The 12,686-nt window shown below is 42.9% G+C and overlaps 1 protein-coding gene and 1 long non-coding RNA gene across 6 annotated transcripts in view; one reads left to right on the forward strand and one right to left on the reverse strand.

The window, feature by feature from the left end:
* Positions 1-835: 835 nt before the first annotated feature.
* On the reverse strand, positions 836-8,711 carry LOC135579447 (uncharacterized). Its single transcript, XR_010472546.1, has 2 exons — positions 8,574-8,711; positions 836-4,250 (listed from the first exon to the last, which is right to left on the reverse strand). It is a non-coding gene; the product is annotated as an uncharacterized LOC135579447 (long non-coding RNA).
* Positions 8,707-12,686, forward strand: part of TMEM154 (transmembrane protein 154) — a 37,304-nt gene continuing 33,324 nt past the window's right edge. For all 5 annotated transcript variants that reach the window (XR_010472532.1, XR_010472533.1, XM_065062740.1 and 2 more), the window contains exon 1: positions 8,707-8,895. Coding sequence is in view for 3 of the 5 variants with exons in the window: in XM_065062740.1 (XP_064918812.1) it covers positions 8,829-8,895 (67 nt within the window). In the remaining 2 variants the exon portion in view is untranslated. The remainder of the gene's footprint in view (positions 8,896-12,686) is intronic.

Below are 12,686 nucleotides of genomic sequence, written 5' to 3' on the forward strand. Positions count from 1 at the left end.
TGTGTGGATTGACCTTTGCAGACACAGTTGGAGACTTCTCAATTACGTGATCAGAATCAGAATGATTAACAGAAGAATTATACATTCACTTCCAGGAAGACTCTATTTCCTATAGGATCATAACTGCAATTCTTTCCATCATGGGTTTTGTTACCAGGCATTAGCACTGACCTCTTTTACTCTTGATGCAGCTGCCTGTAACAGGACGAATGCCAATTCTCACAGAATTTTAATATGGCTTACCTTGTACACAGCATGTGTGCTGTGGCATGGACAGGAGCCGTAGGAGTCAAAGGCTATGGGTTTGTATAGTGCTATTAGTATATGTAATTAGGCTGCTAGCCCGTACTGAAATATATTTCACTGTTACAACTCTGTACAGCAACTGGAAAAAATCTAATAATGGAATGCCAACTTGCAGTGCTGTCACAGATACCAGATCTACCTGAAAATGAGCTACAGCACGTCTAACCCAGCTGTTTGGAAAGGATTTCTCCCCATACCAGCCTCAAGCAGGAGGCAGGGGACATAGGCAACTGCTTGTATTTTAGGAAACTCAGCGTTTCTACAATTTATACAAATTCATGAGGTTTCACTAAGTTACATTTTGGTAAGCTCAGCACTCACACAACATAATCAAATTCTTAAGGTTTCACTAAGTGACAGCTATATTGCAACTTAAATATGGAGCCGTTCTGCATATTGAGAAAAAATGAAGTGGATAAACACATAAACTTACTTTAACCATATAATAAACCAGCATAGTTTCTCATTAGGAATGAAGAAAGGCAGGTTTGAAAGAAACAAAAATAAAGTAGCAGAAAAGACACAAGGCAAAATTTCTGATTTTTTTTTATTTTCCCCCAGGTAGTCTTGCAGCACTACAGTCAGCTTTACTGAACCGAAAGTTAGGTTTGAACACAGGGTGCTGAGAAGTGGTGCTTTCTTCCATAACTCCACTCAGCATATCCCTCCTTGGCTTGTGACAGATGGCATTCTGGATTAGTAAAATATCAGGGAAAAGTATTATCACGTGCATAAAGACCTGGTCAGTGATTAAAGACACCACATGTTGGAACAGGGCACTGCTTTCAGAGAAGTAAGAATTGTAGGCAAAATACTACTTGCATTGCCTACTGAAAATGAGGGTGCAGGTATGTGACTTTCCAGGTTTCAGCATGGCATCTGTATGATTTCAGATACCATGCAGAAGTTTACAAATTCCTGAAATAGCATCCTTGGCATTGCAAAGACTGTGGAAAACTCACAGAGTTAGCAATCTCTGTGCTTAATATACAATCACACTGACAAAGAGACTTATCACATACTAGCATCTGTGCTGGTAGAACAAGTATCAACTATATAGTGCCACAGAAAATACTTTAATTGGATATTTTGTTTTAAAATGTGTTTGGAAAATATACTTAGGTCCATTTTAAATAACCACCTATGCCTCATTGCGTCAATGCTAGTTTTCACTAGCATAGAAGAGCGGGCAGAAATGCCTGCAAGACCATTGATACTTTTCTGCACTGTACTGATACTTTTCTGTACTTTTCTGCCTAAAGTTATTATGAAAAAGCACATGATGGAAACACAGGCTGAAAGCCATTCACACAGCCTTAATTTAGTCTCTTGCTTGTCTACACATTATAAATACAATCTCTCTACAGACTATCACACTTTTTTCCTTTAATATATGTCTAGTTTTCTGCCAGATGGCGTCTCTTTGATTCCACTGGGACTATCTATATGCTTAAATATGTGCACAATTCTGCAGAGCTGGACTAAGACAGGACTGGAGGCTGCCTCCATGATTTTAAAAGAGGGCTCATAATGCTAGACTAGAACTGGGCTCATAATGCTAGACTAGAACTGGGCACTTGGGTTAGGATCCTTTAAAAGTATTTAAATGACCAACTAGGAAAATGCACTTTTCTGAAGTAACTAGGAACCAAACTTGCCCCAGATCAGATATCCATACTCTTGAAAGTAATTAGTGCTTATTTGCATCCTTAGGTATCTAAGTAGCTTTAAAAAAACTCTTCTTTAATGTTTCTTTATAGTCTGGACTCTATATTAGCTATTTGTGAGGTTAAGCTCAGTAATTACAGTGAAAGTATGCAAAGGCAAAAGTAGAGGACATTTTAATGGTAGAATAGAGAAAGGGACTTAGATGGGAGGATCAAATGAGAGCTGCCACAGCCAAAAAAGTATCAAGCAACATTTAAGTAGCATTATTTTAGGACATCAAAGTTTATCTTCAGATATTTAAGGTGTGGCTGGAAAAATCTCAGTACTCAAATTACAGTTTGGATGTGCCAGTGTGTTTTTTATGGTAGAGTATGACTGCAAGAATGTGCTTTTCAGATTTTATTCACTGCTCTTGAATTGTTCACAGCCAAGAAAATAACCTTCAATCAGTCAGCTGAAGCGCCCTAGAAATAAAAATAGGTGTTTAAAAAAATCTAGTTTACTTTCCCTCAAGTACCTTGTTTCTCTACTCTTCATTTTATTAATTCACCGATTATTACACCCAAGACAGATTTATGTTTATTTTTTCAGTCCTTTACTTCATCAATCTCACTTTTTATTATCTCTTCAAGAAAAACATTTCCATTTTTATAGAGTAGTGTGGGTTTTTTCCAAGCCAGATCTTAAGCTAAGACTGACTTGAAAGTGACAACTAATGAGTAGGCACTTCCATGTAAGACACACAGGACTGACATTTCATGCACAGATAATTAACCGGTCGACAGCTTTTTTCTCCCCTTTAAGTTGCTGACTGTGCATTTATTCACTGAGCTGACACATGAAAGCCTGTGACCAGATAAGGCTCTGATCCATGTGCCGGACGCCCAGGCCGTGTTTATTCTCTTGCTCCCATGAGCAGAATTTCCATTTTCTGAAGTGTTTTTCCAAATTGCACAGATATTCTTTTTAGCATTGCAGTTGTATTGTCCATCCTGTATCTGTCTGTACTGCAAGGTCTGCTCTCCTCCCATGCCCGTGCAGTCATGTCCATACAAAAAGACTTTATTCCTGATACTGAAGACTGTAGCCAGCTCCTGTTCTGAACAGGCATTTGAGCACATTCACGTTTCACTGTGAGGCATCTGAATCAATTCGTTCCTCCCAGCTTATTGCATCCACATGTGACTCTGCTTTTGGGGTCCACATCTGGCAAGATGTCTTCCAAAACCTCTGGCAGGGATTGCAAGGGGACCTTCTCCTGGCAACAGAATTTTCATGCCCTAATGAACCACCTGTTCCTTAAATCAGTTTATCTTGGACTGTTTATACCAAATGTGCAATTAAAATACAAGTTTGGAATACACTGCAACCCTGCAGAAAATTTATATTTAAATCATGCAGTGTCTAACTCCACCCCAGACCCTAAGTGTTGTAATGTATCATTTACATAATTATTTTCAAAGAACGAGACAAACCTTTAACTAATAACTCCCTGCACTGCTCCACAAAGAAGTAAAACCCTGATTTATTCACACATAAAAGATCAGGAAACTGACTTGAGCCCTTTTAAAAACTAATGCATTTTATTTCAGTTTCATTCTGTCATGGACCTCGAAGGATCCAGACAGAAGAGGTTAATAAATTTTAGATTTCTGTCACAACAGCAGAGTTATCAGAATTAAGAAAAGTGCCCGAAAACTCGATTCTTGGAATTGCATTGCACAGCCCTTGGTTGCTTATCTAAGATGTCCATGGCTTCATGTCTTAAGACAACACTTTGCATCGTTTAGAAATAAAGTGGGGTACAGCCGCCTGGCCCAACCACCTGTGTGTTCTGTGTTAAAACTGAGAGTTTTGGGGGCAGAAGAGGGTGGGGTGCACCACTGCTGGAGTTCAGGACTACTTGAACCTTGCAAAGTTGGGACAGAGCCCTTATTATTTAGCTGCTGAAGGGAACATGAAGCACTGAGATAAGCACAGGCTTTCCCCAAAAACAAACCCTGAAGCTGTACTTTGGGGTGTCCATCCCACCTTTACCCAGTCTGCATTGAGACATCTCATGGAGTCTCACCTAGATTTCAAAAGTAGAAGTCTTGGAAGGTCGGAGGTGAAGGAAACACCACACTAGTCTAAATGAAGGCACCGCTTGGAACTACCTTGGTCACATAATACTGCTGTGTTTCACTGGCAGTTGAAGATGACTTTGCTGACCAGCTGTTGTCCTGTCAGAAGGGCAGTCTTCAGCTGTGGAATTTGCCCAAAGTAAAGTTGAGCCCCTAGGAGGAAGCATATTTCAAAATGCAGTCAGTATTACAGTGCGTCATCTATTTTAGAGTTTTACACAAGTTACAAATGACTTGAGAAGCATTTGGCATGCGCAACATTTAAAATCCATGTACTACTTTCCAAAAAAAGAGTAGAAATGAAGTGTCCAGCTACACTTTGGTGCAAGCCTGCCAGTGCCCTAGCTGTACACTGCAGTCTTTTTCATTTCAGAGAAGTTTTTTGATGTTAGAGGTCTCTCTTTCAATCCATTTTTCATTTTGTTAAAGGAAACTTAGATACAAACATCTGGATATTTTCAAGTATAGTTCTGTGTTTCCTTTCTGATCCTATTGAAGTCTCCAAAATATTTTAGCCATGATTTAATGGTCTGTGTTGGGTGAAATGAAAAAAAATAAGGAAAAAACCAATAAAGGAAAATAGAAATTTATAAGCCCACTTAAACAAAGAGCTACCTAAAACTGGCACGTGCTTGTTCTTATGCTTTTATTGTCACTCTCATTCTAGTTATGTTATTTTATGATACCCAGTTATGGCCAGTATCTCATTGTTCTAAGCATTGTTTTATTTTATACTGGTGGCATTGGTGTCAGAAAGGTGTCTGCTGAGCACCTCTGAGGCTGAAATAAAATGTAACTTGTCTTTTCATGTAATCCAGAATTTAGATATTTTACTGGAGAGAGAGCTTTGTCTTCTACAACTCACTCAGTACTACAGCCCACTCTGAAACAAGTGCAACCCTGGATGTGCTTCCTGATCCAGGTCAGGTTTCTATACAAGGGTGCTGGGGATTTTAGCCTTGATTCAGCAACTGGAACTTATCTGTGCAGTCCACAGAAGCACCATTGCAGCTGGCACTCAGGCTGGCTTGAGAAGATCCCTGTGGCCTTTGCAAACCCTTCTTTGCTTTGAGGAGTTTATATATATATATATTTTATTTTTTTTTCTTTATGTCACAGTGAATTGCAATATAGTGCAATTTCTTGTTCTTTCACAGTGACTTGAGGAAAATTTTATCTGTCTTTTCCCAACATATGTCAGAGACAGAAATAAGTCATTAAGGGACAAACAGAACCTGACTGGCTCTAGCCCTTGCCTGCACTTCAGAGCAGGCAGATTAGCTGCTGACATCTGCAGCAGACAAGCTGCCCTAGCAGGAGGTTATAATATAAACCCTATAACTAACCAGAAGCTTGCTGTGCCACTCTCAGAAGTCTCACTGCTGCTGTTGTTGTTGTTGTTGTACTTTTCATAGGAAAGAGGAACAAGAAGAGCACGAGTAAAGTGGCTGCAGCATTACAAAACATTTCTGTTTTTCTGAAAATGTCACACTGATGATATTCTGTAATCTCACTGATGCAAATCTTTCTCTGATTAGGGAAGAACAATAGCAAACAGCCCAGCGAGGTAGTCAGAATTCCCCTTTATAACATAAAAATCCATGAAACAGTACCAAAAGCATGTGCAGATGTTTCCAGCTGGGTAACATACATTGAAAACACCCAGGAAACTTAGTTGCCTTACCTGTGAAAAGATATTTCTTTTTGCAAAGGTGCATCATGCATCCTAGTTAATACACGAAGCCCTATGAAATTATCAGATACAATCCAGCCCTCTTACAACAATCGTCTGTGACTGAAGCCACCTGGGTTTCCAAGTACCCAAGTTTGTTTTGCAGCAAGGCTGCCATTATAGTTTTTGGTTTCCATATTTCCACCGTGAAGAGAGAAGGGCATGGCTGAAGGTGATGACCCAAGTGAAGGAAATAACCTTGCTTCCCAGGCAGGTGAAAGAGAGTCCACTGGGAGTGCTTCAGGGGCAGCATCCAAAAGATCTTTTTCCTCTTTTTCTACTTTTTTTTTTTTTTTAATTAAAATAGTCAACTGCATGCCAAGCTGCCTTTGTATCACTCTGAAGCCTTAATTAAAATGTTATGTGGCACAAAGTCACATTTCCTGAACTTTAATTTGCCTTAGAAAGCACTAATTGGGCACACACCAGGGGGTGCCTGTCTTGCTCTCAAGGGGTAGGGATGAGTTGTTAGCTAAATGTGTATCAAAAATAGTTGATGGGAATCTGAGTGGGAAATGCTACAACCCATATAGAAAGACTGAAAGGAGAGGAGAAGAGGAAAGGGTATAGTTTTGTACATTAGAAACAGGAGATAAAAATGCAGCACGATACATAATAATAAGTCCTTTCCTCTTTTCCCTTCCAGTCTTTCTAGCTAACCTAGGTTTTCTAGCAAGGCTGTTTTAGTAATGGGTGCCTTGGGCTAAGTCCACAGAATAGGGCAAACCAGCCAAAAATGCAGGACAGGACAAACCCAGAGAAAATGTTTGCAGCCCAGTATTGGAAAGACTGAGAGTGGCAAACACAGGAAAGAGATGGGGAAGAAACAGCAAGGAGGGTAACACATCCTTTATGCATTAAATCAATAACAGATAAAAATACTGTAAGAAAGCATGACTTTGCCTACTATTGACTAAAGCTAAAGAAAAGCTGAGGCTGGACAATAGTAACAGCCTTAGGGCCCGAGTCTATGCTCATCAAAACACAGACAGTCCTTGCTTGTCCTGCCCCAACGGCTGATTATCGGTTTTCCCATTGCCAGACTAGACAAAGCTACAGTGCATCTGAGCACATAGGAAATGCCTGGGTAGCCTCAATTCCTGGACTTTCATAATTGAAAGCATATCAGTTAGACACTATTACTAATAATTGGAACTTCTGTCATTTTTTAACAGGAAAATCTTAAAAGCATTCACAAGTCTCACTTCTAACACTTCTGTCTGGTAAGTATTGTAATGTATGGCTATGACATAATTTAGAGAATATCTCCTAGAAATATTTGTCAGTCAGTGGTTTCACAACTCTGAGCTCTTCATCTTCTTGTAGCTGTAATGTTGTCACTCTGGTTTGTTTTTTTTCTCACTGTTTTATTAAGTGCATAAACATACATTGACAATACTAAGCAACCAGTTCAGATTTTTAGTTAACTAAATAATTTAACTGTTTCATATCTATTAACAAAGTGGTCATTAAATTAACCACTGACCCATTTCTCAGCTACTCAAGCTAAGAAACGATAGCTGATGACCTATAAAAGCATCAGTGTGTTAAGAGAAATTATTAGATGCAAAAGTAGAGCAACAATCAGTCACTTCAGCAGCTCCCACCAATCTGAACAGAAAGATTCACCATTTCCAGCTTAAACTAATTCACCAGAAATCACATTTTGACACAGATTAATGTCTACGGGAACTACCATGAAGCTGCTATATTGGCAGCATATGTTCTTCTTCCTTAGTTTGTTACTGGAAAATTTTGTGCAAGTATTTAAAGTGGCTCAGATCTGGGGTACAGACTCTCCTGGATTCAGAGGGATGAATTTCAGACCTAGTGCTTATTTGTACAGTGAAACAAACTAAACCCATGGTCCAACCACACCCCCCCACACACCCCCCCGACTTGAGGACGGATATGGTTTAGATCCAGGTCCAAACTCTGAGCCCTGGCTAGGCCCACCCCACATAGCAAGAAGATCAAAAATATTGGTTTTAATGTTGAGCTCCTCCATTTCACTTATCCAGTGACACACGATACATGGAAGCCCCTGCTGAACCCTCATGTGTTTCTGAGTGAGAAGGCACTGGTGGGGCAGTGGACATAGAGGACAGGGCAGCATGGGGGGCGCACAGCCATGCCCCATAGCGTGCACACCCAGGGGAGGAAAAATCAGGAGGAGGGAGGAAGGGAAGCAGGAGTTACCTTCCCCTCACCACCTCCGTCGTCTGCAGCACCACGGACCCCCATCCTGGTGGGGCCTGAGACCTTCTGTCCCCCATCACCTACAGCCATGGTCACGCTGACATCTGAATGCTTTCCAGCTAAGCCACCTGCTCCTAACAAACAACAATATGGTTTTCTGCTTTTACTTCTTCTCTATCTCAAACCAGCCCAAAACACTCAGTTACAGGCTGCCAAGCAAACCAGCCACTTTTCCCATCTGCTGAAGACAGCCCCACTTGGGGCTTGCCTTTTGGGATCATGAATGCACAGTGTCCCACTGCGCCGGAGGGAAAATGAGAGCTGGAAAACCAAGGCAAGGAGGAGGGACACACATGACTATTGAAATCTGCTCACTCAACCACCCCAAAAAGCAACCTAAAACCTTCCTGCTAACACACATAAATGATCTTCTGTGTCTGATTTGTATTTGCGTGATGTTCATCCCATGACACTGCAGGTAGATGAAGACAGATGGTAGTAAAGTTGGCAGTCAAAATAGCAGCAGAGAGTAGGAGCGTGCTCACCTACAGCATAAATGTGCTTCAGCCAAGTTAGTGCTTGAAGAACAACTTTTTTTTCTGCTTCTTCCTTTTGCAATCATTGCTTGCTTGACAGGCCCAGACGGAATTACATCACTTCCTAAAACCCATCAAAGAGAGTCCATCTCCTGAAGAAATGCAGCTCAGATGCACCCCGGCAGGAAACAGGAAATGTAAATGTTCGGGTGAAGCAGGGAGGCAGCTGAAGCACCCCTCGGGTGGGAGCACCGCCGAGGTAATATGCGAAAGCGGAGCCTCATCGTGCTGTTCTCTGTCCTGTTGCTGGCCGGAGGATCTGCAGGGAACGGTGAGTAAGAAAGTGTCTTTCGCCTCCCGAGGTGGGACTGCGTTTCATGCCTGCAGCGATGGGACCGACTCGGAGGGCAACACCCTCCAAACTGAGAACTAGGAGAAGATCTGTGGGGACTTGCTCTCTGCTTCTTTTAGCTGTGCTTAACCTCTCTGTTTTCAGCTGCCTGACTTGTTCAAAGCTTTGACTTTTTTTCCTTAGATCTAACCCCAAACAGCAGCAACCAAATCCTACAATTCCTACATTTCCTAAATTGCAGGTATGTAGGGAACTGGACTTTCCGTGCTGGCCCACCAGGCATTTTGGTTCTAATTTTAATTATTTGTTGTATTTTTTTAACCCCACACCCATACTATCAGCATTTAATAGTAAAGACAGAGCACTGCTTCCATTCAAAAGCCCACTGCCAATTTCCGTAGTCCCAGTGCACTGAAACCCGTTTAACAAAAGAACAGCTGGTTCTGGAGAAAAATATTTTGAATTCTCAACTGCAGAACAAAGTGGTTGGCAGTGTGGATTTATGTCCTGACCTTCCGAAGGGAAGAACTGCAAGTGGAAAAGCCTCTTGCAACAAAATGCTGAAGTGTTGGAGTGTCATTGCAGAGTCTCTCACTCATTTGCAGGGGGTAGTTTCTTCCACTGGCACTTTGGCAGCCAGCGACTCTGCAAGACAGGCAGCTCTTTTCGTAAAACCTTGCCAGGCTGTGCTTATGTGCCTTTTGGTGTTAAAAAAATCACTGCTAAAGTGCCTCAGTATGGACTAGAAGTATTTTCTGCCTCTGTGGTGCTGTAGCAAGCAGTAGTTCTCCAGAAAGCAGGGAGAGAGGGTGCTCACCCTCTGCTATCACTGCACTTCTACTAAGGTTTTAAAATTCGTTGGGGAAATAGGTGGTTTGGTATGGGTATTTTTTCACTGAAAAACAGTACTATAAGCAGAGTGTAAAACTGGGCTGCTGGCTCCCGGCGTGCTGCTGAGCTGCTCACGGTTAGGAGCCTTGCTTAGCTGTAAGAGTGAGCTCAGTGACGTATGAAATGGTTCGGTCTTGTCTGCATTACAGACACATTTGTAAAATATGCTGCAAATGTTGAACGTAGCTCAGAATAAAAGGAAAAAATAACCCACTGTGGACAGAGCAGAGGAGAAGTCCCAGGGAAAGAGAGAGGCATGACACAAGCAATACAGAGTAACCAGCCTCCAGCTTCCTCAGCTCATTTGCAGTGTACTGATTGCTGGTATTTCATCACCATCTCCACAGGGTGGAGGGACACCTTTATCCCGAAACCCCTCAGCCCATGGCTGGCCCCCCCTGCCCTTCTTTATGATGGGCATTGAAGGCTGCACAAAGCACCAGGTGGGTGCCACATACCAGGTGCCCCAGTCTACTCCTCCCTACCTTTAGGGGCTTCCTACACGTGGGTCCACCTTTAAATTCTGGTTGATTTTGAAGCCGTTCCTCTATGGAGGTGAGACGGTCATGCCAGAGCTCTCCCTGACTGCTGTCAGACACAGCTCTCCTGAGCCCGTCCCCAGCTGCTGGGGAAGGGGAGGAGAGCACCCACCTGGAAAAGTGCAGGGACCCTTGCTCCCCACACACAGGTGGGTTTTGCTTGTGCAGCCAGCCCCAAAATGTACCTGGGGCTTACTCTGACTGCAAGGGTGGGAGGGGGAAAGTTGTGAACTTGGACCTTGGGTGGGAAAGTGAACTGGAGAGGGAAGAGATTGTGAAGGGGCTTATATTCCCTGCAGATACTAGCAGGTCAGGAGCCCCTCTGCTGAGGGCAACCTCCCAGGGGGATCCTATGCTCTCAGCCCTGCTTGTCCACAGATCAACAGGGAATGACCTTTAAAGGAGACTTTTTCCTTTTTCCTCCAGTCCCAGGCAGTCTTCCCCCTTAAAGTGCTCTGCTGGGGAAGGGAGGAAAAAGTTCTTGGGGATCTTCCAGATCTCACCTCTCCTGTCTAGAAACCATTTACAAAATAGGCAACAAGAGCATGATTAAATCTTGCAGTGTGGACAGATTGAAGCCTTTATAAGTCCTGTTCCTATTCCATGCTGGAGCCCTGTAAAACCCTAGCCTTGCCATTTGGATCACTATTTACAGATGGTTTTCTCTTGGCTACATGACAATTAGTCTAATTGTGTAGCTTTGAGACCGTGCCTAAGGTCCCAGCCCTGGGTCCTGGCCCTCTCCCAGCTCCACACTGAGGGGAGATAAGGGTTTGCACTAGTCCCCTTCCCTTGCTTTACACAGGCAGAAAGCCCTGCTGATGGCTTGCTGAGCACCAGCAGTGGCCCTTCCTGCTTTGGGTGATGGTGCTGGCTGCTCAGCCTCACAGCAGCCCTGAAGACCCACCTAGGTGTGTGCTGACCCTAGGAACAAGTATTAAGGCCCTTACTACAGCTTAAAGGAAAAGGCTCTGGCCCTGTGGGTATTTCCCAGGGTACACCATCTTCCTTCGTGTTTGGTGAAACATTCAGGAAAGTGTAGGTGCTCTAATGCAGGGAACAAGAAAACATGAGAGGGAAAGGGGCAGCCAAGTGTGTGAGATGGTTAAGTGGAAGAGCTGGGATGGTTGCAGGTGGTGCTTGATTTTGGCTGTCTCTGTGCTGTTGTTTTGAGCCATCATTCAAAGAATATTGCTATCAATGATCCAGATATTCAGCAGCATCTGTCATGAGCACAGGCAGCAACTTCCTCTTTGGCAGAGAAATGCCTTTTAGGTAAAGTCCCCTACAAAGCCAAGGTGTCTAAGGGACATATACTTTTGACCTGTTCCCCCTAGAGTAATGAGCTCAAGAATGGGTTTGAACCCGCCAGAGCCACCTGTTAGAGTTTTCAAGCAAAGCAACAATATAAAAAATGAGGATTTGCTACACACTCTCTTTCCAAAGTGCAGCCCCCTAAAAAGCAGATGAAAAAGCCTTTCTACTGAACGCATCAATTCCTTTTATGTATTTACTTCTATTTCTCCCTTTTATCCACACACACAAAATTCCACTGTGTTTATTCAAGTGCTTCAGAGACATTTTAGAAAATCTCTCCATCAGCAAGATTGTATACTAAATTTCAGTCAGTGACCCCAGTCTATTTTCCCTCAAGAGATTTTTAGGACAGCTGGAGATCCTCCAGAGCTTTTGAAGCTTTAATTTCAGTGTCCTCCTGAGAGCAAGGAGCACCAAGAGATTTGCATCACAGTGAGGTCACAGGGCTATCACTGATGCTGAGCTAGAAGGCCATGAGATTAAGTAGATGCAACTAAATGCATAAATTTGTCTGGAAAAGCTTTAGTACTAGGAGTAAGAAATGAGACTACAGGTTCACAGTTTGACTCTAAAATGCGTGACTGAATTTGCAACACTGGCAGTTAATGCAGCACTTCAGCTGGATGGAAGTACAGTGAGGAAAAAAGCAGTTTCCATCGTCTAGAAATGGACTTAAACAGTTGTTTCCTCTTTCAGGTTATACCTAGATAACACTTTCTAAGCACTCTGTTTTAATAGGATCTTGTCTACAGATAAGCCATCCTGAAATGTTTGTGCTCCCTCCTCAGAAGAGCCTATGCACCCAACAGCTAGCCTGCAGGCTTTCCAGGATTCCTCTCCTAGCCAGACTGACAGGCAGGACCTGCCACAACAGGCGGCCAGGCAAGCCCTGGCCATGGCAAGGAACAGCCCTTCTTACAAGAGTGTGACACACAGGGAGAGGAACAGAACAGGGATGAGTCAAGCAATAGGAAAGAGAATTATATGGACCACGTGGAGTCGTATGACTATACTACCAGAAGG

The sequence above is a fragment of the Columba livia genome, chromosome 4, assembly GCF_036013475.1.
Source record: "Columba livia isolate bColLiv1 breed racing homer chromosome 4, bColLiv1.pat.W.v2, whole genome shotgun sequence".
NCBI classification, from domain to species: Eukaryota; Metazoa; Chordata; class Aves; order Columbiformes; family Columbidae; genus Columba; species Columba livia.